At 39.5% G+C, this 26,230-nt stretch overlaps 1 protein-coding gene across 9 annotated transcripts in view; it reads right to left on the reverse strand.

Moving 5' to 3' along the window:
- LOC101158884 (rho GTPase-activating protein 12) overlaps positions 1 to 22,796 on the reverse strand; it is a 65,481-nt gene extending 42,685 nt beyond the window's left edge. For 8 of the 9 annotated variants that reach the window (XM_078934171.1, XM_020710649.3, XM_078934170.1 and 5 more), the window contains exons 1-2: positions 22,453 to 22,794; positions 13,109 to 13,850 (exon numbers count right to left, since the gene is read on the reverse strand). In XM_078934171.1, the coding sequence (XP_078790297.1) occupies positions 13,109 to 13,777 (669 nt within the window). In that variant the 5' untranslated portion in view covers positions 13,778 to 13,850; positions 22,453 to 22,794. Of the gene's footprint in view, positions 1 to 13,108; positions 13,851 to 22,452 lie in introns of all 9 variants that reach the window. The other variant, XM_011485974.4, reaches the window with a different exon arrangement.
- Between the last annotated feature and the right edge of the window lie 3,434 nt (positions 22,797 to 26,230).

The following is a 26,230-nucleotide window of genomic DNA, read 5'->3' on the forward strand; positions in this document are numbered from 1 at the left end:
GTTGTTTGATTTCCTTGTTTGAAGTAAAAATCGTGCTTTTAGAGGTTTTAACATGACCTTGTGGCATTTTTCTGATAATAGAGGACATATATTAGACAATATTCAGATCAAAATTGCATTTCTGAGTCTCTTTATTAAAACCGTTGTGAATCAAGAGTAGATGAAAAAATGCTGTTTAACAAAAAGCTTTTTGACGTAGAAAACACGTTGGGTGGAGCACAAGCTCCCTGAGCCAAGCTCAGAGGAAAGGGAAGAGGGAAGGGTGGGGGTTTGGTCAGCACCAACAGTACCGCCCACAACTCAATGGTGAAATTCTTCATTTATTTATTTATTTTTACTTTTCCTGTCCAACAGCTGAGCAAATAGAGGAAAACCACCCGCCAGGCAATCACATCCGCCACCCAGGCCAGGGCCGGTAGAACCGCCACAGGGGCCCCCGATGCCAGAAAGCAGGGAGGCACAAGGGAACAGAGAGCGCAAGCTTCAGCCCAACCAGAAGAATAGCCGCCTTTCCGCGCCCAATGGGGGGTCCAAGACGGGGCCCAGCCCTGCAAGAGCACCCCCAGCCCCAGAAGAGCAGCCCACCACCACCCAGGAGTTCTGCACATCCCCCCACCCCAACCCCAGGCACGAACCAGGGAGATCCGACCCACACTCCAGGCAGCCACCCACCCAGCAGGGCAGGGGCCACCCACTCCTACCCAGGAGGAGGACGCCCAAGAGAAGTGGGGGCCCCAGGTGTGTCAGAATGTTAGAAATTCAACTCATCTTTCAGAGAGGAATTTCTAATGAATTCCTCCAACAGTTCAGAAACTATGTTTTGTTTTAATTGTTTTTACATCGTGTTTTAAAAATGGCACAATTGTGAGACCACTGGGAATGCTTTGAAAATAGATGTTTTTTTAAAGATTGGACTGGGACTACAAGTAATTAACCAGCATCTACACAGCACTACAACTCAGTCACATTAAGCAAAGGAATACTTACTTGCCTTAGCTTGTCTTAAGCCATTTATGATACAAGCTTAAATAAAGAGGCCTTCAGGTATGAAGAAATGTTCAAACCTGTCTCACCTCAAGTACATCATCAGAAAGGAATTATAAAGAAAGTGCAGATGTGTGATCATCCTTATGTTTAAAGATAAAAAAAGACCATGTCAAAACGTAGTTGCACTTTTAAACAACCTTGTCTGCAATCCTGTGCCATGGTTTTCTTAATTACATGTCTGAATGTAATTAAAGGTTTATATGTAAAACAGAGAGGCTTAAACTGGGATGGTCCCATAAATGCTCCTGGACTGATTCATCTTTGAAACAGGGCTGTCACAACCAGTCTGAACTTGAGAGTGGAGCTTTGATCAGGGATGAAGACACCCCCTGACATGAAGGTTTCCCCCTACTAGATTTGTAAAGAAAGTTTGTCTTTCTCACTGAAGACTAAAGCAATCTGATGTAAAGACACAAAACGCATGTACGACTCCTCTTTAATTCCGCCTGTTTGTTATGACATGGAAACTAGAAAAAAGGCTGTGCACATGATAGCAATGACATGCCTTCATAATTGTAGCATATTTAGAGAAATGTCCTCTCTTTAACTGGGGGGAGAAATTCAGACAATCTTTCATCAAAAGTTCAACTTCAAACATATGATTCTCAGATCAGGACCATATAAAACAAACAAAAAATGTTCTTGTTTGGATTTTCACAACAGGATGAGGACAAATGTAGGACTAAGAGGTTTACCCACACTAGACTATTGGCATTTTCATGTGGAATCCGTTAACATTTCTCTGCTCCATATTCGGTGACAGTTAAGCCAGTGGTGCCATGGTGGGTTTACACAGGTGGGACAGAGCACACTTTAGAGGATTTCGGCTTGGTATGGATCTCTGGGACCACTTGCCATAATTCCAATAAAAACACATATCCATTAGTCCAAATGTGTCAACCTAAAACCACAATGTAAACCAAACTAAACAATTGGGAGTCTCCAAGGCAGAGCGGTGAAATTGTCAAAAACAGAAAACAATCTGCATTTGTTTTATGTGAATTCTCATTTTTTATGCATCCACAATATATTAGGGTTTTAGTTTATTAGTACCTACATATACCTACATTCAGTGTATGAGGTGTGTACACACAAAAGCCCACATTTTTACCAGCAATTTAACCACAGCATGTGGAGAGGTCCATACTGTGCACATACTGTGCCTCAGTATAGTTCAGTATATTTTGACTAACAGTAGCATGCACAATTTCACATTTCCTTCTTGAAAGAAAAAAAAAAGTCAACATTTACTTTAACAATAAGTTTGTCTTGCTTCCAAACATCAATCAAAAATCTATGTCAGGTTAAAAAAATACCCAGTGTTTACAGCACTAGCCAACTAAGGCAAACCTAAAATAATGGTTACTATTGTGTAGGAATCAAAGTCCAAGAAAGGGGAAACTCAGAGAAAGGGAAGACCAGAACTCAAACCACATTTCTACAATACAAAGTTAATCATTCCAGCGCTTAAAGAGCAAAGTCCACAAAGACAGTTCATGTACAGTGAAGTTACAACAGTAAGTACCTGTTAGCATGAAGATGGTTAGCACAGATGGGACAGAGGAAACCAAGTCTTTATTTACTCTGGACAGGAAGACTGCATGGTGTAACGGTTAACCATCATTTGGTGGTTGTTGAGGTAAGCATGCTTGGCCCAAGCTGACCAAATAAAGGAGAACCAATGCAGAGATGTGTAGATAGAAACCTGTCCAACTCTGATGATTTTCTCTGGAGCCATGGCACAAACAACTGCTACTTTTTTAAAGATAAATGTCCTTTTATTGTGTTATTACATTTTTAAAATGCTCACAGTTAGGCCTGCACAATATACCGCAAATTTATCGTTATCGCAATATCCAGCTCTGCAATATGCATATCGCAAAAGGCGGCGAATATCACAATAAATCGCAAACCCAAAATGTGTTAAAACAATCTTCTAGCAGCTTGAAGCATTTAACGAATCAAATAAATCCCTTTATGCTTTGACCAATCAGATGGACGCCTTCCCATTGTTGACCAATCAGATGGAGGCCTATTATGTTAACCCTGGTCCTGAAGAGCCTCAACCCTGCCTGTTTTCCAGCTCTCCTTAACCAGCTTGCTGTTGATTGGCTGACTCAAGTGATTTCACATCCTGATTGACAGAACACACCTGATTTTGGTTATCATTATCGAGCAGTCTAGGGAGAATTGGAAAACAGACAGGGTTGAGGCTCTTGAGGACCAGGGTTAGCCACCCTGACGTTTGTCCCCCATGTCGATGAGGGTCATTTGGAGTATAATTTTTAAACTGTTGCAATGAAATGGGAATGATGTTTTTGTTAATTTTTCTATTTGTTTATTTACCGCAAATTTATCGTTATCGCAATATTGATCACTAATATCGCATATCGCAAGTTTTCCTCATATCGTGCAGCCCTACTCACAGTAGAGATTGAGTCAATTTAAATGAATAAATTCTTAACAGCCCTAGTCCTGCACATGGTTTTAAAGATCCTCTGTGAAGTCAAAGTAAAAATGTATTCAAGAAAAAAAAACACTAAAAATATATGTTTAAAATAAAATTGAGTTTACAGCAAACAAACAAAGCACATTTTACAGACAGAGGGTTCTCTGTACTGCACATAAGCTCCACCAATCAGAATCGGAATCAAGCTGCTGAACACACAAACCTGCAAGTCAAACTCCTCCTCCCCTGCTGTGCCATTATCATTGCTGCCCTAAGCTCCTCTCAGCAGGCAGCTGGCCAAACAAATGTTACGTGGTGGGCGCTTATGTAACAAATCAAAGCAAGTTCTCTGTGCATCCTCCATCACCATCCGGCCTAAAGCCATCATGGGTTCAAACGGCTCACGATCCTCATGAACCTCTGCAGACCTGGTCAAAATCATAATTAAATAGTCATTTTTGGAAATGCAGAAAACTGGCTGTAAAAGCAGGAAGCAAAAAAATAAAGACAAAATACAAGAAAGATTTAGTCATAAACTTTGAAAGGACTTTTTCTTTCTTGCTTGTAGAAAAAGATAAAATTCATAATTCAATAAAAGTTTATTTTCTCTTGAAACAACTGCAAACTGCATAATACCAGCTTCATGATCAGTATTTTAGATGAGAACACTTTAAATGGTAGCCAGTACACAGATTACTTTGGTTCAACAGAATTCAATATGCTAGAGGTTGAGCTGACATCACAACAAAATGCACCTGAGCTAATCCAGATACACCCAGAGCTCATCCGTTTTTGCACCGTAGAGTCTGCTGGTGCATGCATAGATAGAGGATCCGTCTTACCGTCGTATTCTCATCTGGGTACATGTTTCCTGCGTCTGTAGGTGCAGAACAACAGCAGATCCTGTAGCTGGGGGTCCTGACGAGGACACAGATGATACGCACTGCTCCGCTCTGCTCACCAAAGTCTATGACATGTCACATGTCTGCGCTAAAGCAGACAATGTCAACGTGAGACCCCACACACACTCCGGTTCACTCTTTCTTACATAAATGGAGAGGGAGCGGGAAGCCTCAGTGATGCTGGCATCTCTGTGCTGCCGCGGCTAACACTGACTGACCTGTCCTTTCATAATGCCATAATGCTGCTCTGGACAACACTGCAGCTGACAGAATAAACAGCAGGCGCGTGTGCAAACACACACACACACACACACACACACAGGAATATTCAACTGAATCTCTCCGAAGGATTAGGAAAATATCCACAAAATGTGGGACTTTTTATCGTCTGTTCATGCACACACAAACATATGTTTGTGTGCTCGTACATATTCAATGAATCCAACTCAAGATTGAATACTGGAAACAACGGCTGTTTCTTTTGGATCATCTCTCGGAGGATGCTGGTTACACTCCACACTGTGTTGAAAAAGTTCAACTTTCAGACAATGTTTTGGTCAAAATAGATCTACAAAAATCTTAGCTCACCAGTTAAATGAAAGGAGAAGAGATCAACTGTGGTCAATACATCCACTTGAAATTCTTAAAGCAATATTCACCAAGAACCACTGCTAAAAATATACTAAACCAATTATGATTTTTTAAAACACACACACACACACAATATAGTTTCAAAAGGTTTAAGATTCCTTTTGCTGACCATAAAATAAGAGTTGGTATTTTTGCAGTGGTAGATCAAAGCGTTAAAAGTTTCCAATTGGCTTACAGAGTGAAACGCATATAATTTGTACTTGCCTGAAAACCTTAGCATGAAATTTGCCTCCTCTTGTAAAAATCTGTTTTTGTAAATAAACTCTGGGATGTGAAGCAGTTTTCTTCAGCCAAAAGCTGCTTAGAGTCTTTAATCTGACAGAAATATTAAACAAAAAAGCACGCTAAAGCCAAAAATAGTTACAATTTCATTCTCATTATGAGAAAAATGTTCGATAAAAAAAGTGATTGCTCAACATTTTAAGCAGCACAACACATTGCTGCCAGATGAATAGTGATTTAACACAAGAAGGAAATATGATGAAGTGAGATAAGATGCAGAAGAATGAAAGATAAAACTAGGAATAGAAATGAGGCTGTGGAAAAGAAAAGGCTAGTTCTGCTGCGTTCTTTATGTTCAATGCATTGACTGTATATGAGAACTGGAGCCAGTGGGTGGGACTTCCCCCATACAAAATGACTTACTTCCAGCTCCAACCAAATGTGGTCGGTTACGTCGACATTTTTTAGCGATACGGATGCCGCCATGAAATCTGTCACTTAAACATTTTCAAAATTCAACATGAGACCACGTACATCTATTGAGCCATCTGATTAAATGGTTTATAACTTAAATAACTTGCACTACAGACAGTAAAAAATTAAAAATGTAATTAGCAAGAACATGTTAAAAAGGTAGCAGAGCATCAAGGGTTATTCTAACAGATGGAATAGTACCGGAAGCTGTTTTTACACCAATCCTGATCGGCTGGTGATTGGATGCTAGCGTCACCCCTCTATAAATAGCCAGCCCTTTAAACCTAATGGGTGTTCAAAGTCCTGGTCCACGATAGTTTTTGTCAGAGGACTAAAACCCAAATGCCTCTGCAGCATTAATTAGGCTAAGTAATCAAAGAACTGAGGAGGTGCTTCAGCTGTGAAAACCTTCTGAGGGTTCCTGCAGGTTTTTAAGTCGATTGCATTCATCATCAAGACACATGCTGGGAAGGAAGAGAACACCTCACAAGATCCACAAAAAGGTGGTGTGCAACAAACACGTTCAATTAGACTTCTTCAGCAGACTGTTTGGGGGTTAAAATAGAGCTTTTCATAACATTAGCTGCCGTTACATTTGCAAAATGTCTTTGCTCGGATCAAAGATCGGATTAGAATTGAACTGTGTACAAGGACCCTAAAAACCTTTTCTGGTTATAACAGGTATAAAGGTTTACATCCGCCACACTTTGGATCAGAATAAATCATTTTGAAATGTGCAGAAATATCTAAAATACCGGAAACGGCAGTAGAAGAAGAAATAGTGAGTTCCGTTTGTAAACAAACAAAGCTGTGGCACTTAGAGAGATGATCCTCCAAACATGCTTTTGTAATTATTAAGTGCCTGTTGGCTCTTAATTTTCTAAATCCGTGCTGCCAGTTCTTGGCCGCACGGACCCGGAAGAAGGGTTAGGATTAGGTTAACACATGCTAACAACATTTAGCCTTGGATCCACCTAAAACACCTTGAATTAACATCAGCCTTCATTTTGTCTGAACATGATTTGAAAAACAAATTCACGTCATTGTCTGCACAGTTTCTCAGGACTGCACGGAGCGGGATTCCGCATTCAATAGCCGCCTCCTCCGCCAGCTCACACACTGCTCCCAGGCTGCACAGACACAGTTCTCCCGGGTGACAGGGTTCTCCTGAGTCCAGCAGCTCGCTCACGCGGAGCAACCAGACGGACTGCGGTCAGAAGCCTCCTCCGGAGTACACAGCGTAACAATGCACCCTCCCCTGCCCGCACACACGAAGCTACGAGTCCGACTGCTCTGCTCAGAGACATGCTTCGGTCGCGCAGAGCAGCCAGCGGCCTACGCATGACACAAAAGCCAGAGTAGTAGTCACACACAATTTGATCCCAATAAGTCTGATTGGGTCAGATTATTCCGAACGCCATGTTTATATGAAATATTTTTGTTCTGATCAAGCGTTTATTCTGATTACTTTTGTCCATGTAAACACAGCTACTATCTAAATCAATAGTTTACATTTTTGGCAGGAACATAGACAAGTTTTCTGGACCAAATATTTCTAAGGATTTTACCAGGATCAAAGAAAGTAAGGCTTGGATTACTGAAGGCATGGTTGAACAGACACCAATTATGAACCCTCTGTTTTATAGAAGTCCTACACAAATTGGCTCAACAGCCAAATGATCATTGATTCAGTCTGCCTTCTTCTGCCTGTTTGTTTCTATGCATGTCCATAACAGCGGAGAAAAGCAGTGGTCAATCAGCTAGTGTTTGGAAATGACACATTTTCTACTTTATCAGCTTTGACAGGCGAGCAAAGTCACAAGTTTGATTATAAACCATTGTTTTAGTCTTTTCACCTGAACTAATCCCTCCAATGCATGCTTTGTAAACTGCATCTGATAGCAATCAAAGAAAGCTGTAAATCAGAGAGTGAGTTTGACATGAAACCCACTTCATGCCAGCCTGAAGATGACGCTGTGGCTGGTTGATCCAGATTTAGAGAATCTACATGTTCTACTTTTCAGTGACCTGAAAAAATACTAAATGGATCCCAATGATAGCATGTACTTTGTTCCCAATAAAAAAGTCAGAGAGCTGGATGAAAGGGAGAAATCAGAAACATTAACCAACAAAAAACACAAGAAGGAATAATGCTTCAACAAGAAGTGGAATAAGAAAACAGCCCAATTCTCCACCAAGCATTTAGTTCACACTTAAATTACAGATTCTAATGAGGTGTGGACTTTGAGATAAACACTTTACTGACCTAATTTAGTTATAATATAAAATATGTGCTTCTATTTTTTAAGCCCATCTTTTCCAGTTAAAGCCTTAATCACAACTGCCCTTGCAGACTGCAGGTGAAAATAGGCAAACCTGTACAGGCCATGGAGGTAGCCCCCATGAAGTATCAAGGTTGTAGACCACTTGGTGAACCGGTTGAACAAAAATGTTCATGAGCATTTTTTTATAGGCATGCTAAAAGCGACACGTCGCAGCAAAGCCTTGTACAACACACAAATATATGTAGGAGTGAAGTATGTGAAACGGAGGCATGTCATGTATATTATTTATCCTTTTTTTCCCCCCAAACCCTGCAGACTTTGCAAAGGGGGCTTATGAGTGCTGATCATGTCAAAATTGCAGATTCCTTGTGGGAGCCTTGCGTACAGCCTAAGGAAACGAGAGAATCAGTACGTAGTTTCTGTGGGCGTCCTGGGGGCGCTTCCATATCACATGCACCCCCTGTGCTTGCAGCACATGCGCAGGGTCAGTGAGGGGCTAGTACTGGCACCTTAATAATGACTAGAATACTGCATACAGCTGCATCACCTGTTGGTCATAAGTGCTTGCAGCCTACATTATTCCTATGGATACTTCATGATACACTTACAAAACGCAGGACAATAAAAGGGAGCTTGTGGCCTGCCAATTGTAGTTTCTATGTAACAACTACAAGCTTTTTCCAATTGTATTTTTTATCTAGTCCTGATTTACAATGATTTGAATAAAGAAAAACTCAGACATGCATTTTATTCTTCATTTTCTTTATACATGTCATCTATCATGAAAAAATGCTACAGTTATATGTTAAAACACCAAAAAACTCTTGATTGGAGAGGGTCTCTAACGTTCCTGTCCTTTTAATCCTTGTCAGGTCATCTGCTCTGTTTTGTCACCGGTTTGTTTCTCCCCATAGTTTTGTCATGTTTCAGTTTGTTTATTAAATGTTTTATTTCCTGTCACCAAGCCTGCTCTCCTGCATTCTGGGTCCTCCAGCACCAGTTCCTGACAACTGGAGGAATTTCCCATGGAATGACAGCCATTGATGAAAGTATCCCAGCGACATATATTTATTCCTTTGACAATGCTGTGAAGTTCCACAAGATGAACACAAATTTGAGCCATTTTGGAAATCAATTTATATTTCATTAGGTTTAGTTGAAAAGATAACAACCGATGACAAACAGTGACATGAGAAAAGTATGGCTGTGTTAGCCGGCAGAGGAATAAATGTTAAATAACAAGACCAGAGGTTGTTTTCTCCAACTTATTATTTGAGATCCTTAAAAAGCTGTGTCAAAAATGATGAACTATTGTGATCCTGAGGGTAGAGGAATGATTGAAATCAGTGGAGGAGAGGGCAGTCAAGCAGTAAATTAAAAACACAGAAATGTTGATGGCCATATTTTCTACAGGCTGCAGGGAAACGTCTGCTTTAGTGAACTCTGTGTCCAATCCAACATGACCGCAGGTTTTCTGACATCCTGTACACATGCACATGAAAGCTCCACAGTAGCCTCAGTGGCTCATGGGAATAAGGCAATAAATACTACTTTTTTTTTTTATGCTTTTTTTTTAAACATTCATTGAAACTTTACAAAAACATAAAACGATAAGAGTGAAATGCATCGTCTGTGGTTAACTGGACAAGCCTACAGCTTTTTATTCAAGTGCATGCAAATGAATCTAAATACAAATTTAAAATCTAAACTGTACCACTGTCCAGGTATTGACTACCTATCATATCTTAGGTGGTAGAAACCCCTTTGAGTTTTCATGACTAGCTCTTATCATGGAACTTTTTATAAGTTTCCCGTTCACGATGTGCAGACATCTAGTACCTTATTTATCTAGACTATAAAGCGCTGGTCATCTTATAATTAAAATGAAAAATCCAATCCCTGATCAGGAGACAACATCCCATTTCGATTGAGTCTGCAACCACGCGATCGGCCTGATTTCAAATAATCAGATCGGGACATCCCAAATTCACAGTATATAAAAATAACCTTATTCTGTTTTATTTATCTTGTTTTGTTGATCTGATTCTGTTTATGTATATGCATATGTATACGCCCTGATGTTTTAGTTTAACGGTCATTTGTTTTTTTCTTTTTCTGCCACTGTCTATTGTAAAAATAAATCCTCTGGTGAATCAGAGATTCAAGGTTAGTTAGGGCGTGCTTATTATAGAACGTCCAGAATCAAAACTAAGCAGGTATCACCAGCATCAAGCTGTGGGGAAAACAAACACGCAGCCAAGTGAAACCAGAGCAGTTTCCCATCAGCAGGCCTGCATGGGAAAGCTTTGGTCTCAGATCACCTTCACAGGACTGTGGATCTGAGCATCAATCCCAGTGGGAAAGGCCAAAGCCTTTAGAAAACCACAAATCTACCTGGCAACAGTCACTGCAGCCTTTTGGTGGACTGAAGAAATAGTATAATAAATATATACATTTAAAAAATAATTTCAGTGCAAAGACTTTCTACTAAACAGTAATGAATGCAGTAAAATGATCCAGATGAATGAAAAGAACAGCTGTGAGGTGTAAATCCCCTCACTTTGTAAATATTTAAGACATGCAGGCTAGTTAAGTGGTGTTACAGATGTGGGTAAAAAAAAAAACTGATAAAACAATCAATCTTTATCAAATTGATAGATTTTCCTTTCAAACTATTTCTTTTAGTTGTTTCAGGCAAAGAAAATTCATTTCTATTTTCTAAATTTCTGATTTGATAGTGAAAGTTCAGGTTCTGTTTAGTTTAAGTCACTAGTTTTGCACAACATGGACTCAAATTAGAATTAAATGATCATGATGATTAAATGATCAATACTTCCAAATCACGTAGAATCAAAAATCAAACAAATTTCTAAACTAAAATTAAATTATTTTTTTTATTTTAGCAGTGATGCCAAGCGATACATACCTAAGTTTTTCTATGATGCAAATGAACCGAATGAAAATTCTGATGGTGCTTTTTCCTGCTATTTAAAAACTCTAAAACGCTGTACAGACAGAGGAATGAAAATATAACCACTATATTTACAGAGAACCAAAAAAAAGTTACTAGCAAATAAAGTTAAACACGTAGATGAGTAGAACCAGCTCGACTACTTTGACCTTTGTTCTATTGTTTCAATGGAACAAAAAAGGCTCAGAAAGGAAGGAAATCTATTGTGGAGTGGGCTGCTTTACGGACTTTGAACTCATATATGTTCCCTGTGTGATAACCTTTCACAGAAAACATGCTGTCAATCTAGTATATCAATATTACAGAGAAAAATGCATTAGACGACATGTTAACGTTTCTCTGTAAATACAATGGGGCAGAAAAGTATTTAGTCAGCCACCAATTGTGTAAGTTCTCCCACTTATAAAGATGATAGAGGCCTGAAATACTCATCATCATCATCAACTATGACAGATAAATTGAGAAGAAAAAAAATCCAGAAAACCCTATTGTCTAATTTTTTAAAGAATTTACTTGTAAATTATGGTTGAAAATAGACCTGCACAATGAATCGCAAATTTATCATTATCGCAAAATCAAGCTGTGCAATATGCATGTGGCAAAAGGCGGTGAAAATTGAAACAAATTGTTACATTAAATGTGCTAAAACAATCTTACTGGAGCTTGAAGTATTTAAGGAATCAAATAAATCCATTTTTGCATTTGATCGATCACCAACTGGATGGAGTCCTTTTATGTTAGATGTATGGTTATTTGGAGTCTAATTTAAGTTGTGTTGACTCTTATTTAAATTAAACTGTTGCTGTTAAATGGAAAGTATGTTTTTGCTTGTTTTGCTATTTGTTCATGTATCGCAAGTCATCGCAATATTGATCATTATTATGGTAAATCACAAGTTTTGCTCACACCGTGCAGCCCTAGTGGAAAATAAGTGTTTGGTCCATAACAGCAGTGCATAGTTTACCGACTCAGACGGAGACCATTAAACTCTGAAACACAGATGTCAGCGGCGGCACCAAAATATCACACACTCTTTGAACAACCCCAACTGTGTATGCAATTTACAGAATTCCAAGGAATTCTGACGAGGAGAAGGCGTGACTTTACTGACGTAAAGGTTGAACAATCAGTGCAAGACTGCTTTTTTCAGCTAAAGAATGTGTTATCATTAATTTAATTGCATATGTTACAGTAATTCAAACAACATCAACACTGGAGCTAGAAGGGGTTACAAAGTTAAAGAATCAAGAAGCCTTTGCAGATGTTTTGAATTATATGGCTGATTATGTTGAGACACTAGGACCTTTTATTGTTGCATTTTTTTAAATATAATTTTAAGAGAATCTCAGTTTGTTTGTTTTTTCTCTGTTACCCACAATCATCAACAATTAGAAGAAGTAAAGGCTTAAATAGTTCAATCTGTGAAAAGATGTAATATAAAATGAGTTTCCCTTTTTGAATTGTTAGACAAACTTTTCATCTTTTTTTGAAATTCAAACACATTTGAGACAAACCAGTGTATCACTTTAAAACTCAAAGGTTAAGTCACGAGTCGTACAGTAAATGAAGGAGCTTTAAAGCAGAGGGGAAAAAACACTTCTGGTTGCGCCAGAGCATAACATCATATTTCTGAACTCTATTTTTAGGGGAACAATTCTATGGGTCTGCAACAGACTGGGGGCCTGTCCAGGGTGCCCCCTGCCTTTGCCCACAAGTGGCCGGGATAGGCTCCAGCAGCCCCGTGACCCCGAAAGGGACAAACGGAAGAAGATTAATGAATGAATGAATTCTATAGGTAGAAAAAAGCCAAACACTATTCCACAAGTAAAACATGAACATGCTCTATACTGACCAGTTTCTTCCTTTGTCTGCACAAATCGGAGACTATATAGACTATTTGAAGACATTTGCTTTAAACATAAAAGAGGAAATAAGCGTGCAGTTAATGTGGAAAAGAATGCTTTTAAAAATAATAACTGTGTCTGACTATGCTTTTTTGTGTTTCAGAAGCAACTAAACATCGATGACAGCAATGACTTCAACAGGGTGGCCTCAGAAGCAAAACTGGCCGCCTTGTTGATTAAAAAAGAAATAAGACCAGTCTTACCTGGAGATGTTCGGTGGAAGAGCCGCTCAGTTCATCTCCAGACTCAGAGTCATTGGTGCCTCTATCTTCCCCCGCAGAGTCACAATGAGTGCCATCACCCTCCAGGGGGTCTCTGACCAAGTCTGGGGATCTAGCTCGGCTGCGGGGCAGAGTGATGGACGACCCCTGTTGAGGTCTCTGGCTTCCAGCCTCCAGAGCTGGCTCGTGGTCAGTCGGACTAAGGGGGGGTTGATAGTGGTTACTGTTCCTGCGTTGACTTGGGGGAGTGAAGTGACCTGAAGAAGCGGTTTGAGCAGACGGAGACCGCCGCGTTTTGGATTCACGCCGACTGATGCCTTCAGCGGGTTGATCTTTTAGTCCCAGGTCCAGATGAGCTGGTTTGACCCAGTATGAACTGCCAGGAGTTTTTGAAGCACCACCATGGTGATAAGGAATGGGCTTGGGAGGAGGCATGAGAGCTTTGCGAACTTCCCGAACATACTGAGCAGGTACATAAAACGCTTTTGTCCCGTCATCTTTCTTCACCTGCCACCAATCTTCATTGGTTTTCTTGACCAGCAGGTAGCGTTCACCCTGGCGGATGGAAATGAGACGGTCCTTGGACGTGTACTCATAGTCGTAATCCACCTCCACGTAGACCTCACCTGGGGCTATAGGCAGGTGTGCCATATTGCCTCAGACTGTCTGCTTGAGAGTTCAGGGCAAAACAGAAGTAATTCCTACCATGGCATCGTGGGAAAAGCTGAGAAAGAAAACAATAGCTTCAGATTAATATGGCGTTTTAAAGGACACGTGTTTACTTATATCTTGTCACTGCAGGAAAAAGAATCATGTCTGTGAAAGTCTTCAAGAGTCAAAAGAAATGAAAGATTGTCTCCTGATTTACAAGAGTAATTGAAACGATCAGAGGTACACAGGAAACTAATAATCTGAGAATGACATTTCACATGAACTTTTCTCTGGTAAAACAAACAAAAAACTAGGAAAACAAATCCCAAAAATCCCTAAACTTTGTGACTTGCAGAAAAATTGATCACATCCTCCCTGAAGCAGTTTGTTACGTCAAACAATGATAGGCTCTCTAGAACCAAGTCTGACACTAAAACTGCTCCCATCAATCAAAATGTCTGCAAAGGTGGTTCATGATGCAACATTTGGTTTGGTTGATGCTGTCGTGGCTCTCTAGTGAACTTTTGAAGTTCCTCTCAAATCATCTTTTGATCCATTTAAAAGTCTTCCCTGAGGTCTTTTAATTGTGATTATGCAGTCTTTAGCCTAAATCTGTCTTTTTTTTAGGACATAGTTTCTGCAGAGCTGCAGGAGTTCATTAGAAATTCACCTCTGAGTTAAGGCCAGGACCACCGGTGCAGAGAAAGCCCTCCTCTACTTCCCATGATCAATCTGTTTACACTCTTTCCTGCTAGCTTACAGCCCCTCCCAACATTACCAGAGCAACAAAAAACTGAGCAATGATGGATCTATCCAGCTTGGAGCCAGATGCCAGTTCACCAAACATGGATGTACCAGTACATGGATCTAGTCGGTTGTTATGTTTTCAACTAAACCTAGTGGATGCATCAGAATGGAGCGCTGCAGGGAGCTTGTGGCCTGTCGATTGTAGCTTTTACATCACAACTACATAACTTTCCAAACAGCATTTTTTGCCTGCTCCTGATTCTCAATGTGTTAAGATGCAAATTAACTGATTGTGTTTGTGTCCAGACCCCAAAAAAGGTGTTGCCCTTTATTCATGTCGGCTGTGTTTATGTAACATTTATATAACAAAAACACAACTAATGTGGTCTGCTCGAGCTCAATCAGATGTGATACGCTGGGTTGACGTTTAATCCGCCTCCAAGACTAAAGGCCCGTTCACACCGGGACGAATTCCGTCGGCGATTTTCGCCTACGTTAACGCCTCGTGACTAAACAAAGGGCACCAATTAGAGCAGGGGTGGGCAATTCCAGGCCTCGAGGGCCGGTGTGTCTGCATGATTTCCAGATACTCTTGCCCTACTCATGGCTGATTACCTGGTTCAGGTGTGTCCAGCCAATCAGAACATGCCAGAGCAGGGTATGCTGGAAAACATGCAGGACTGCGGCCCTCAGTGCCCACCTCTGAATTAGAGTGTGCACACCGACGCGAAAAAACGCCACGCGTCAAAGCTTCAAAAAAAAAAAAAAAAACGCCTCGGGTTCGCTTTTTTTTTTTGACGCGTTGCGTCGAAATCTATTCGACCAATGAGAACGGCGCTTTTGCACACGTGTCTGGAGCCTCTGAAGTTACAGTAAAACACAACTTGGGGGCGCTCAAACACAAAACTGCCTTTCTGAGCACACATACCAGTGAAAAAGATAGACGCCAAGTAGCGTCTACACAGCCGTGAAGAAATAATGACGGCCATTCTAAAATATCCCCGAACCAAGCACCAGTTGGAGCTACTGGTGCTTGAAATATTCATGTTTTCTTTGTATGATTCTGACAAGCGCGTAAATACTTGCTCTCTTCTTCTGAGTAAAAAGCGACTTTAAGAAGCGTAAAGTTGCGCAGCGCCACCTTGTGTACAGGAGTATTTATGTTTACATTAAGCGCCATCTAATGTCAGGGAATGAAATTGCATGTTCGCTCGGCTCATCGTCAGCAAAAATCGCCTGGGTGTGAACACAAAAAACGTGGCGAAAAACGCTGGCGAATAACGCCTGGCGAATATTTGTCCCGGTGTGTACGGGCCTTAATAAATAAGGCATCCAACTCTTTACTTCTGAGATTATGTAGTAGAGTTCCTCTGGTTAGTTCACTTCAGCTGTCCTTCAGGGTGGATTCAGACTGGAAAGGTCTATTGGTCCGGACCGATGAATTTGGTCTGGATTGAGTCATGCACCTTACGATTGGTCTGTTTTCAGACTGTGGTCAACCGGAGATTTCTGTTTCAAACTAAAGCCTGTAAACAAAAGCATGTGACTAAAATTGTCTTCATTCATTGGTCAGGAATTACGAGAGTGGGGCAAAGCAATAAAAAGTTCTACGCTTTGCAAACCTTGTTGGGATAGTTCACGTCTTCAAACTTCATATTTCTCTGACTAAATTTTAACATTTGTGTCAACGTCAGGTACAAAACTTTTGCTACTTTTATATGGCAGAGGTGTGCTGCAAGAGGAGACCGAGGAGATAATGGCTAGGAAGGTACGCCGATAAGTGTTTACGACATATAGATTGTTGAGAAATCAGCGCGAGAAGCAATGAATATCAGATTTGAAGTTTTTTTGATCAGCCTGCATTCATCCAACCAAATTTCAAGGAGTTGTTGTTACACTGCTGCTCCAAGTTTGTGTGCAGCTCTGTTTCCATCCTGTAATGACCCACTACGGGGGCCATTTAGGTTCAGTTATTGAATCAATTGAAGCATGTTTCCACTGAGCTGGAAGCCCAATCCAGTTTTTACATGGCTTCCTGCTTAAATCACATGTGTAAACACCCAGTCCCTGTTCCAACAGCAGGAGAGGTTGCAGCAGACCATGATCCTCCTGTGCTTTGAAGCAGATCTTCATTACAGTAGTTATGTGCAACAGATAGAACCCGACTCTTCAATACAACTACGGTACATAAATTGATCTGAACTCACTTGTACTCAAATAAAGAGAAAGCTTCTGATCCAATTGCTTAAAGGAAACCTTGCATTTACCATTAAATCCAAACAATGTTTAGTAGGAGTCACTATTTCAGTGACAAAAGGTGAAAGAAACTGCCTTCATTGTGCAACTGCTTTAAAAATGTCAGCTTTCCAGAGTTTGTCAAGAGAAAACATTTGCTGGGCTGCATTCCACGCCTCACAAAATTCAGCGCACTGGTTCTTTGACAACACCTTTGCCCCTCCCAAAAAGTTAAGTGCACTTCCTGCAGTGACAAGTTGAGTCCAGCACAGAGAAAAGGCAGCCTCAGGTCAAAGTCAGAGGTGAAACTATTCCAGCTGTTCAAACCACAGGTCTGAATGTGCCTGACATCCAGAAGAGCTCTACTTTGATGGAAAATGACATACGAGTGTATTTCTGACAAACATAGAAGCAGCTGTTGCAAAAAATAAAGTTGAATGTATAAAAAACTTTGTTAAACCCTAAAAGGAAATGAATTCTTCTATATTTAATTCTTTATTTAACTTTTTTTATAATCTCTAACAAATTGGATGCAAATAACAGAACGTACCAAATTCCAATGTTCTTAACTTTTAGATGGCTATATCAGCCAAAACCATTTTTTTAACCAATTCTGACTTTCTTCTTTAAGTAATAAATGAAAACACGCACAAACTAACTTCCTGTTTTTAATTCAATAAAGAATGTTAGTAACAGAAAGGACAGCGTTTCGTAATGCGTTTTTTTCCTCTCTTATTTAGATTTTTCTCCTAAAAAAGGGCGTTTTAGGTTTAATTAAAGGAAGTAAGAATGAAATGACTGAGAAGAGAGAAGCTTGAGGCACGTCTCAGGTACAGCAAACAACATCAAGAGGAGTGCTGATGCACCGCACAATATCACACATTTAGTTACCGTTTCAGTCTGTTTGAGCTAAACAGAATCAAAGAATGCTGCAGCACTTCCACATTTGACAACAGAGCAGGACTGTGATGGATAAGTCAGAGCTAAAATAGGCAGCTTTCCTTGTTAACCTCTGACCTCCTTACTGAAGGGTTGAAATGACAGAAGGACGTCTCTTCTAATCCCAGACATATTTAATGCAGCCTGATCTTCTATGAAGAGCATCCATAAACTACAAATGCAGTTTAGAGTTAAAATATTAATTTTTGTCCCAATCTGATGTTTAGAACACTCAGATTTTAAAGAGACTAACTAAAGTGAAGCTTTCTCTGTGGAAACAGAACAAAACTGATCCTTGTTGCTTCTGTAAATTGTAAAAAATGGTTCTAAAATGTCAGTAGATTTTTGACAAACAATGTGTTTACCAACACTTTGAACATCCTTAACCTCACAACACATGTGGGATTATATCTATATATAGATATATATGTAATACATGTTTACTTAGGGTAGCTATAAACAGAAAATGTTCAAAAGAAAATCAAACTAAAATGAGGATTAAGTAAAAGAAGTTAGTTGTTTACATTTATTGCAGGAAACACAATAATTCCTTAAAACCAAACATTTATTTATGAAAGAAGTTAAATAAGATTTGCTTCCTGCAAATCATTCCTCTTTTGTCTTCATCATTCTCTTCCTCACTTTTCAGATGCATGTATAAATCTAACAGGATCATTTATGATTAAATTCAGACACATTACATCTAAAAAAAGAAAAAGCCAAAATTGTACTTCCTTAAGTCGTGTTCTGTTAAGTAGTTTGTGTAAACCTTGATATCCATCAGAACTGGACCTAAGTAAGACATTTAAAACGAGTTCATCTTAGCAATTTTAGGAAACTTTGAGGCGAGTCAAGATAGTAAAAATGTGGCTAAATATACTAACTTATTGGGTAAATGAAGTTCTGTGATTTTCTCTCCTACAAAAAGTAGGAGAGAAAATCTGGCACAGTTAGTATATTTTAAAGCTAACAGACAAATAATCTAGTAAAAGCATGCTTTGAAAATGCCTCAGGGTTTAAAGTGAGGTTGAGTCTGGACCAGAAAAAAACCCAGACACACATAGCAGCTTGTGACCCTCACACAGCCTCCCTTCTTCATTCTGAAGGACCTTTGGAGCCTTAAATACCTGGGGGTTGCCGTCCGTCTCATTCACTTATCCCTCCCTACACTAAGCTCCAGTTACTGCACTGCTTTACGGCACAAATCTTCTCAGAGTCCAATCAGCAAATTCAGAGGAAGCACCTTCATTTGAAGCCATGGTAATAAGCTTTACAGTGGAGCACTGAGGGGACTGCGGGCTAAGAGGGTAGCAGTGAGCAACAGAGAGGCAGGCGCCTGTGAGTGACGGCGATGTTCAAACACATTGATGTTCATTTTTGTCATGGAGAAACACATCCTCCCATGTTCTGTTCTGCTTGAGGATAAACAACAATAGAGCCTGTAGTGTTTGTGCTGGAGCCCAGGGCCACCAGCACATGACTCCTGTTAGCACACATCAGACAGTCTGTGTACAGATGTGGACAACCATAGTGTTAGGATGAAAGCACAGACCAGAGGGAAACAGTTGGAATAAACTGTTTTCCACAAATCTAATCAAAAAAGCCTTTTTGTCATTAAAAAGACCCCCTTTGATGAAAATCATGTTTCAGTGTTTTTAACATTTGTAGCATTTTTCTGCTAATTAAATTATTGAATTCAATAAACTTCCAAAGGTTATTTATCACAAGAGAGGAAAAATACAATTTTAGGGAAAAAGATAAATTTGTCATACATAAAGCACGTACAAATAAAAAGAGATTCTGTGTTTCAATTTGTGGAGTGAAGTTGTGGAACAGAACCAGTAAATGCTTGAAACAATGTCCAAACATAAAAGAATTTAAATATAGATACAGAAAGATGATCATGGATAAATATGAGCAAATACAAAAAAATACAGAATGTCAGCATTTATAAATCTGCATACTTTGACAATACATTTTGTTATTCATTTGCATGTTGTTTGGAAATGAAAATTACATGTATATATGTACATATACACTTGGGTAGGGCCCTGGACTTTGATGGTGGGAAAGTAAGGGCTTAAGGTAAAGGGGGGTGAGAGTTTATAAGATTTTTCTTCTTCTCACTCCCTTTTGGACTGGTGTTTATATAATTTTTTTTTGTTTTGTTTTATATAATTTACTTGTCTTTTTCTTGTTTATTTTTTGCAAGTTTAGTCTCGTTTTTGTCTTATTTTGTTATTTTACACTTGTTTCACTAGTCCAAAATAAAAGGAAAGAAAAGAAAAAAAAAACAACTTTATTTGTATGGCACTTTTCCTGTTACAAAGCCTATCAAAGTGCTTCCCATTATAAAATAGATAACAGTAAGATAAAAAAATAGTTTTAAAAATAGCAAACCTAGTAAAAATATCAATAATAATAATCAGATAAAATAGATAAATAAAAACCCAACACATACTAGCGGTGTAACGATACACGTAGTTGAACCGAACCGTTTCGGTACGGCAGTCTCGGTTCACTTCTGTACCGTTTTGGTCCGTTTTTTTCCCGCATAAGCATTGTAACGACTCAGCTGCTTTATCACCCTTAGCGGGGAAACGAGAGCGGAGCTGCTATTTAACTAGCTGCTAAGACTGTCCCCCCCCCATACTCCACACGCCCTCACACAGTCTCAGAGAGAGATTAGACAGATACATGGATGCTCCTTCTCCTGTCTGGCAGTTAAACCCATTTATTGTGAAGACACACAAACAGCATAACAACATGAATCCTCAGAGCTCTAGTCATGCGTCGCTCACCAATGAAACGGCTCTTAGAGTTTCACGGGATTAACTTTGCCCAAGGCAGAAGTAATGTTAACCGTGAGTTTCCTCTAAGACGCTATTAGGTGACGGTCAGTTAGCATGTCAACATATGACTAATGCAGACGCCAGGCCAGAGATGAGGACCCCCCCCATCTCCTTACGCTCTCCTGTGTTGGGGGGACACTTTGGCTTTGTTGTTAGCATCCATGAAGGGAAAAGACAGTTGGATAAGTGGAATGCTGTGTGTTGACAATGTTACACAAAGATAGCGTAACACAGTTAACACATCTAATCTGCTACCCAACTTAAAACGGCATCACCGACTGGAACAATCAGGTCTACAAGAAAAAAAATGTATTAAGCAAGTAAGTATTTTTTTTCTGCCTTAGTTTTTTGTACCAAAAAAGCTACAATCAACAAGCCACCAGCTTCCTGCTCTGCTCCATTCTGATGCATCCACTAGCAGACAAATAGATCCATGAACGTCTTTGTTTTCCTCGTCTATCATAAAACTGTACTGCTGGAGATATATATATATATATATATATATATATATATATATATATATATATATATATATATATATATATATATATATATATATATATATGTGTGTGTGTGTGTGTGTGTGTGGTCATGAGCTTTGGTAGAGAGCTCATGTTGAGACAAATAAAGATTCTGTTGTTGTGTTACATAGATTTTCTTGGGAATCATCAAACATGCCATGACGAGCAGGAGGTTCACTCTGACTGCTGTTCTGGTTTCAGCTCATTGTTTGGGCTGTTTGGCACGTTAATTCCTGTTTTAGCAACTGCAGGAAGCTTCTTCTGAAAACCCACAATGCAACTTGCCTGAGACCAGAGAAGACAGACAAAGGTGAGAGACTGTGAAACCGGCAGGAATGGAGGATGCAGGAACCACACAGATGAAAAATTACCTTTTCAAAAAAGAAGAGCATGAAACTTGGTGTTGGTTTTCTGTTTTGTCATCTGTCAAATGCTTCTATATCTAATCTATACATCCTCCAAGCTTGTCATCTTCTGATTACACTTCAGACAACTGATGAATAGTGTTTGCTGTCAGAGAAAAGCAGAACCACTCAAGTAGTTCACTGTGACCTTCACATGCAGCTCCTCCAAATATAGACCCACATTGACCCAAACAGCTTGGATTTAGCACAGACTGTCCCACTTAGTCATTTCCAACCCAACTTCTCTGCAGAATGAACCCTTGGGGCATCCTGAGACTGTTGGAACAGCAATCTGTCATCTGAGCGGGGCAGCCTTTAATGAAAACATGAACCTGAGTGAGCAGGAGCTGCAAATCTACCTGCAGCAGATGACAGTGACAAGCCCCGCCCCCGAATTACAACAGTTAACTCTACGTGTCAGGACTTTTCAGCAAACCCTCCTTAACAGACAGAAAAACATTCAGTCATGTCAACAAGCAAATGTTTGATCAGATTTCTGTCAATTAGCAGATTGGTGTGATCTCTCCATCCAAATCTGGGCTTCTCCCTGTGTTTATAAACTGATTTCATGATAAGAGCATCAAACATGTTTTAGTCATGAAGACATGCTGGTTAATAAAAGAAATGTTCGATTAATACAAAAAAGCGACATAAAGGTGTTTAAAACAAAAATGAACTGTCAATAAAAAAAAACGATCAAATGGGCTTTTATCAGATTTAAACGGAATAAATTTAAAAATGCAAAAACTATCCATGTCCAGCGTCAAAATTACGTTGGTGATTTAGGAATTTTTGTTTTTCTAAAGTGAGTCAACTTCTCTGCTTACAGTTTCCTTCTAAACTTGTAAATTTCTTGTGTGAACCACAACAGCTAAAAGTTTCTGCTTCACATTCCGCTAAGGTTAGCTAAGCTAGCAGAATTAGCATTCTGGTTAAAACCTCCCAGTTTGTCCCAAACAAACGAGACCTGCATCTACCTCTGCTTCCAGTCCGTCCGTCCGTGGGGAGAAGAAGAAGACTCCCTCAGCGGCTCGTGGACGGAGTCAAATCCCGGAGAGCTTCCCTTTTCTCTGCTCGTATGGCCGCCAAAGTTTGATTTAACGGGCTACTTGACAGGTTGGGTCGACCCCGCCGTGTCTCCTGAGCTTCCCTGGCCGCTGTAATCCCGTGGACTCTCGCCTGTCCTGACAACTTGGCCAACCACCTTCAGTCAAAGATCGTCTACTAGCAAGATGTATCGCCGAGGAGCCTTTTCAAAACATTACCCAACTTCCGGTCCATTCACTTTAGGGGGGGGGAACTTTGTGTCTGTTTCCATGGCGATAGGATTGGTAGACGCACCTCTTTAAAAAAAATACATATTTTATTTAAAAATATAAGAATATGTGTAAGTAAAAGCGAGCAAAGGATTTAGTCATGTAGACAAGTGTAATGCATGTTTTAGCTGGAATATGTGAAGAGTGAGAAGTCACCCCAAACGTGTTTTATGCTTTAGTCCGATCCACAGGTGTTCTGAAGGTGAAGGGCCATCGGAGCGCCCCCTGCTGGTAATCTTCGGAATTACAACAGTTTTCACGCCAAACATTTTCATCCAAATTTTTCAGAAGTTTTCTAAAATTGGAACAATTTGAAAACAGTGTTTTTTACACAGAATCTTAAAGATTCTGTGTTCATTTAGATTTAAATTTTTATAATTAGTTTAAACCGTAAAGGTAAAGTAAACAACGTTCTGCGTAAATTATTTTAAATCAGAGAATTTGTTATTACTGTACAGTAATTATAGAAATATTACCTTAAAAATGTAACACAAAATAACAAAACATTGTTTAATTGATTTGGTCAGTGAGTTCGTCTTGTTGTTAGGACTCCTAGAACTGAATTTGATTGTCCACAGATTGAATGAAGGCAAAACTTTACAGTTAATTAAAGGCTTCAGTACTGTGTGTCCCTGGACACCACGTGTTATTTAAAGCTGTTGGCTCAAGCTGTGAATCATCATCGTTTACACAAACGGAGCTCTGCTTGTTGGTTTTGCAGTGTTGTCTGCATAATGAAAGCAACATTTTTTAGAGGTAGCCATGGTGACCTTTAAGGTGACCTTTGAGCTGAGGGATAGGCTTGGCTTAGAAAACCGTGTGGACTGTAATGCTGTCTAAATCTGTCCTTTAAATGTTACCTCCCTAAATTAAGTTCAATTACACAAAATGATAAAGAAATATTCCATAATAACCTCCTGACCACAGCTTTTGCAAAACTTCTGCAAGCATGGGTATGAAAAGTCGTTCTAGACAAAAACCTATAGCCCCAAGCTTCACACAATGAACACATTCCCTCCTTGTCCAATGCTCCTTTTACATGTTGAAAGCCTTTTTATGGTCAGTGCTGCTGCATGTGAGTAAACATTTAAACATATTTAAATGAAAAGTCTCAGACGTCTCTTTGAATGAATGTCTGCATGTTTACATCAAGACTTCTCTAAACGATTGAAGGTTTTCTGCCTTTTGTTTCCTGCTAATTGGCAAAATGCAGAAATTCAAAATAAGAAACAGAACCTGACTGCACTTTTTAGCCTTTGCAGCGGTGAAGTGTTGCAGCTTCTTTGACTTGTCCAAACACAAACCAGTGCAGGGTTTTGTGGTGCTGGGATAGCAAACCAATTTGTAGGAGTTTGTGTTTCTACAATGAATGATTGTTTGAGGAAAGTTAACTTAGAGACGATCAATGTTCTCAGATTAATGGTGAACGGAGATCACAGATGATGAAATGGCGTGGCAGAGAGGAAATTCTTAAATGGTGAAGCAATGTATTAGTTTGAGGCAGATTTTATTTTTTGTGCACTTTTCTTCATCTGAGGAAACATTGCTGGTCAGACTTTCTGACTCCAGAGCCACAGTCTCGTTCATCTTTTGATCTATTGTTAAAGCGTTCCCTGTGATCTTTTAGTTATGACTATTAAAAAGTAAAATAAACTGTGTCGTTTTCTAGGACGTAGTTTCTGCAGAGCAGCAGGAGCTCATTAGAAATTCACCTCTGAGTTGTGTTCAGTTGGCACAGACAAACCCCACCCCCTTTCCCATAGCTCATGACTGAGAGCTCTCTGTTTACACTGTCTTGCTAGTCTACAGCCCCTCACATCCCCAACCTAACCTGAATGGTGCAACAAAAATGGCGAGCAATCCAGCAGTCCAGTTCTGATCCAGATTCCAGCTCAGTCGAGGAAAACAAAGACGTTCATGGATCTGTTGGTCTGACAGTGGATGATCAGAATAGAGCAGAGCAGGGCCTGTGGTCTGCCCAGCGTTTGTTCTACCTAATAAATGAACCCTTCTATGAACAGCTTTCTTTTATTATTAAAAAGGTAAATTCAGAAAAACAATTTCAAGCTTAATTTCCTTTATCTATGCCCTCCATCATCAGAAAAATGCCCCAAGAACAAGGCCTGCTCCAAAACCCTCTGTGTCTCTACAAGACCAGGAAGACAGCAGTCAGCTTCAGCTTTTTAGTTTGTTAGTTAGTTGGTCCTTTTCATCATTTATGTCCCCAAACTCTTCAATCTTCAAGTGCTAATCCTCTAATTTGATTTCCTGAGCGTCCTCTGTGGAACAGCTTTTCTGAAAATCTAAGAGCTTCTGTCTATCTGGGAATATTTTATGGCGAGCACAACACTTTTCTTCTTTTAATTCTGTCTTTGACTAAATTATGCTAAAAAATCCAAAATGTTTCATTCTTTACTATTTTTATTGCATGTTAAAAAATATTTTTTCAGGTGTTTAATTAAGAAAACGCTGTTGTGTTTTTGCATTGGATGCATTTTGTCCATTTTTTATTCTTGTTGTTTTTGGTTGTTGTAACTTTTACATTTTCTTAATATGTAACTATACAAACACAACTTCATTAGTCTGTTGTTTCTAGATGATCTCAATTTGATTTTGTTGTTTGTGTCTGATATCTATCAGTGTTTCTTCATTATTAAGGTCAGTTTACCCAAACTACATTTTATGTCTTTATTTTAGTATCATAAACTATATTTGGGTGAGCTTGTGCTTTTTATTGTGTCGTATCATTTTTTGTCACTACATGTTGACACTTGTTTCAGTTTAACAGTGCTCTAAACAAAGGCTGGTTGTTCTTTTGTGGTGAAAGGAATGATGAAAAAGGACATGTGTGATGAACCAAGGATGGATTATTTACAGTCATCTACTTTTTGTTCTTATCATCTCCATTCTGAATTGTTTCTTTGAGCGTCTCGTTTCTGAAGTGAATTCCTTTGAACTCGTGGTTTTGTTTTGGTTCCAGCTGTGACAACCATGTCGAAAACCCAACAATCCTGAGGGATGTGAGAATTATTTTTTGCATTTGTATCTTTGCAGTCTCCCATGAATCCCTTGCTGTGTTTGGTAAATATGATGGTTGATAGTTTTTGGTCTCTAATGACTGAAAAGTTGGAACTTAGAGGAGCTTTATTTAACTTATTTTAAAACTTCTGTTTGACTTCAGAAGTAGGACTGAGTGGTTGATGGAAGTGTACAAACTAACCACCTGCTGAACAGAACACGAAGGAGGAAAGGAGAACGTTCAATTCATGTTGACCTGATTGTGGAGTTTCTTTTCACTTAATTGACTTGAATGAGGGTGGCACAGTGGTAGTGCTCGCCTCACAGTGAGAAGGTCCTGGTTCTGGTCCCAGCTGGATCCTCTCTGTGTGGAGTTTGTATCTTTTCCCTGTGCATGTGTGGGTTTTCTTCCAAAAACATG

The sequence above is a fragment of the Oryzias latipes genome, chromosome 17, assembly GCF_053564925.1.
Source record: "Oryzias latipes strain Hd-rR chromosome 17, Olatipes_Hd-rR_3.1".
Classification (NCBI taxonomy): Eukaryota; Metazoa; Chordata; class Actinopteri; order Beloniformes; family Adrianichthyidae; genus Oryzias; species Oryzias latipes.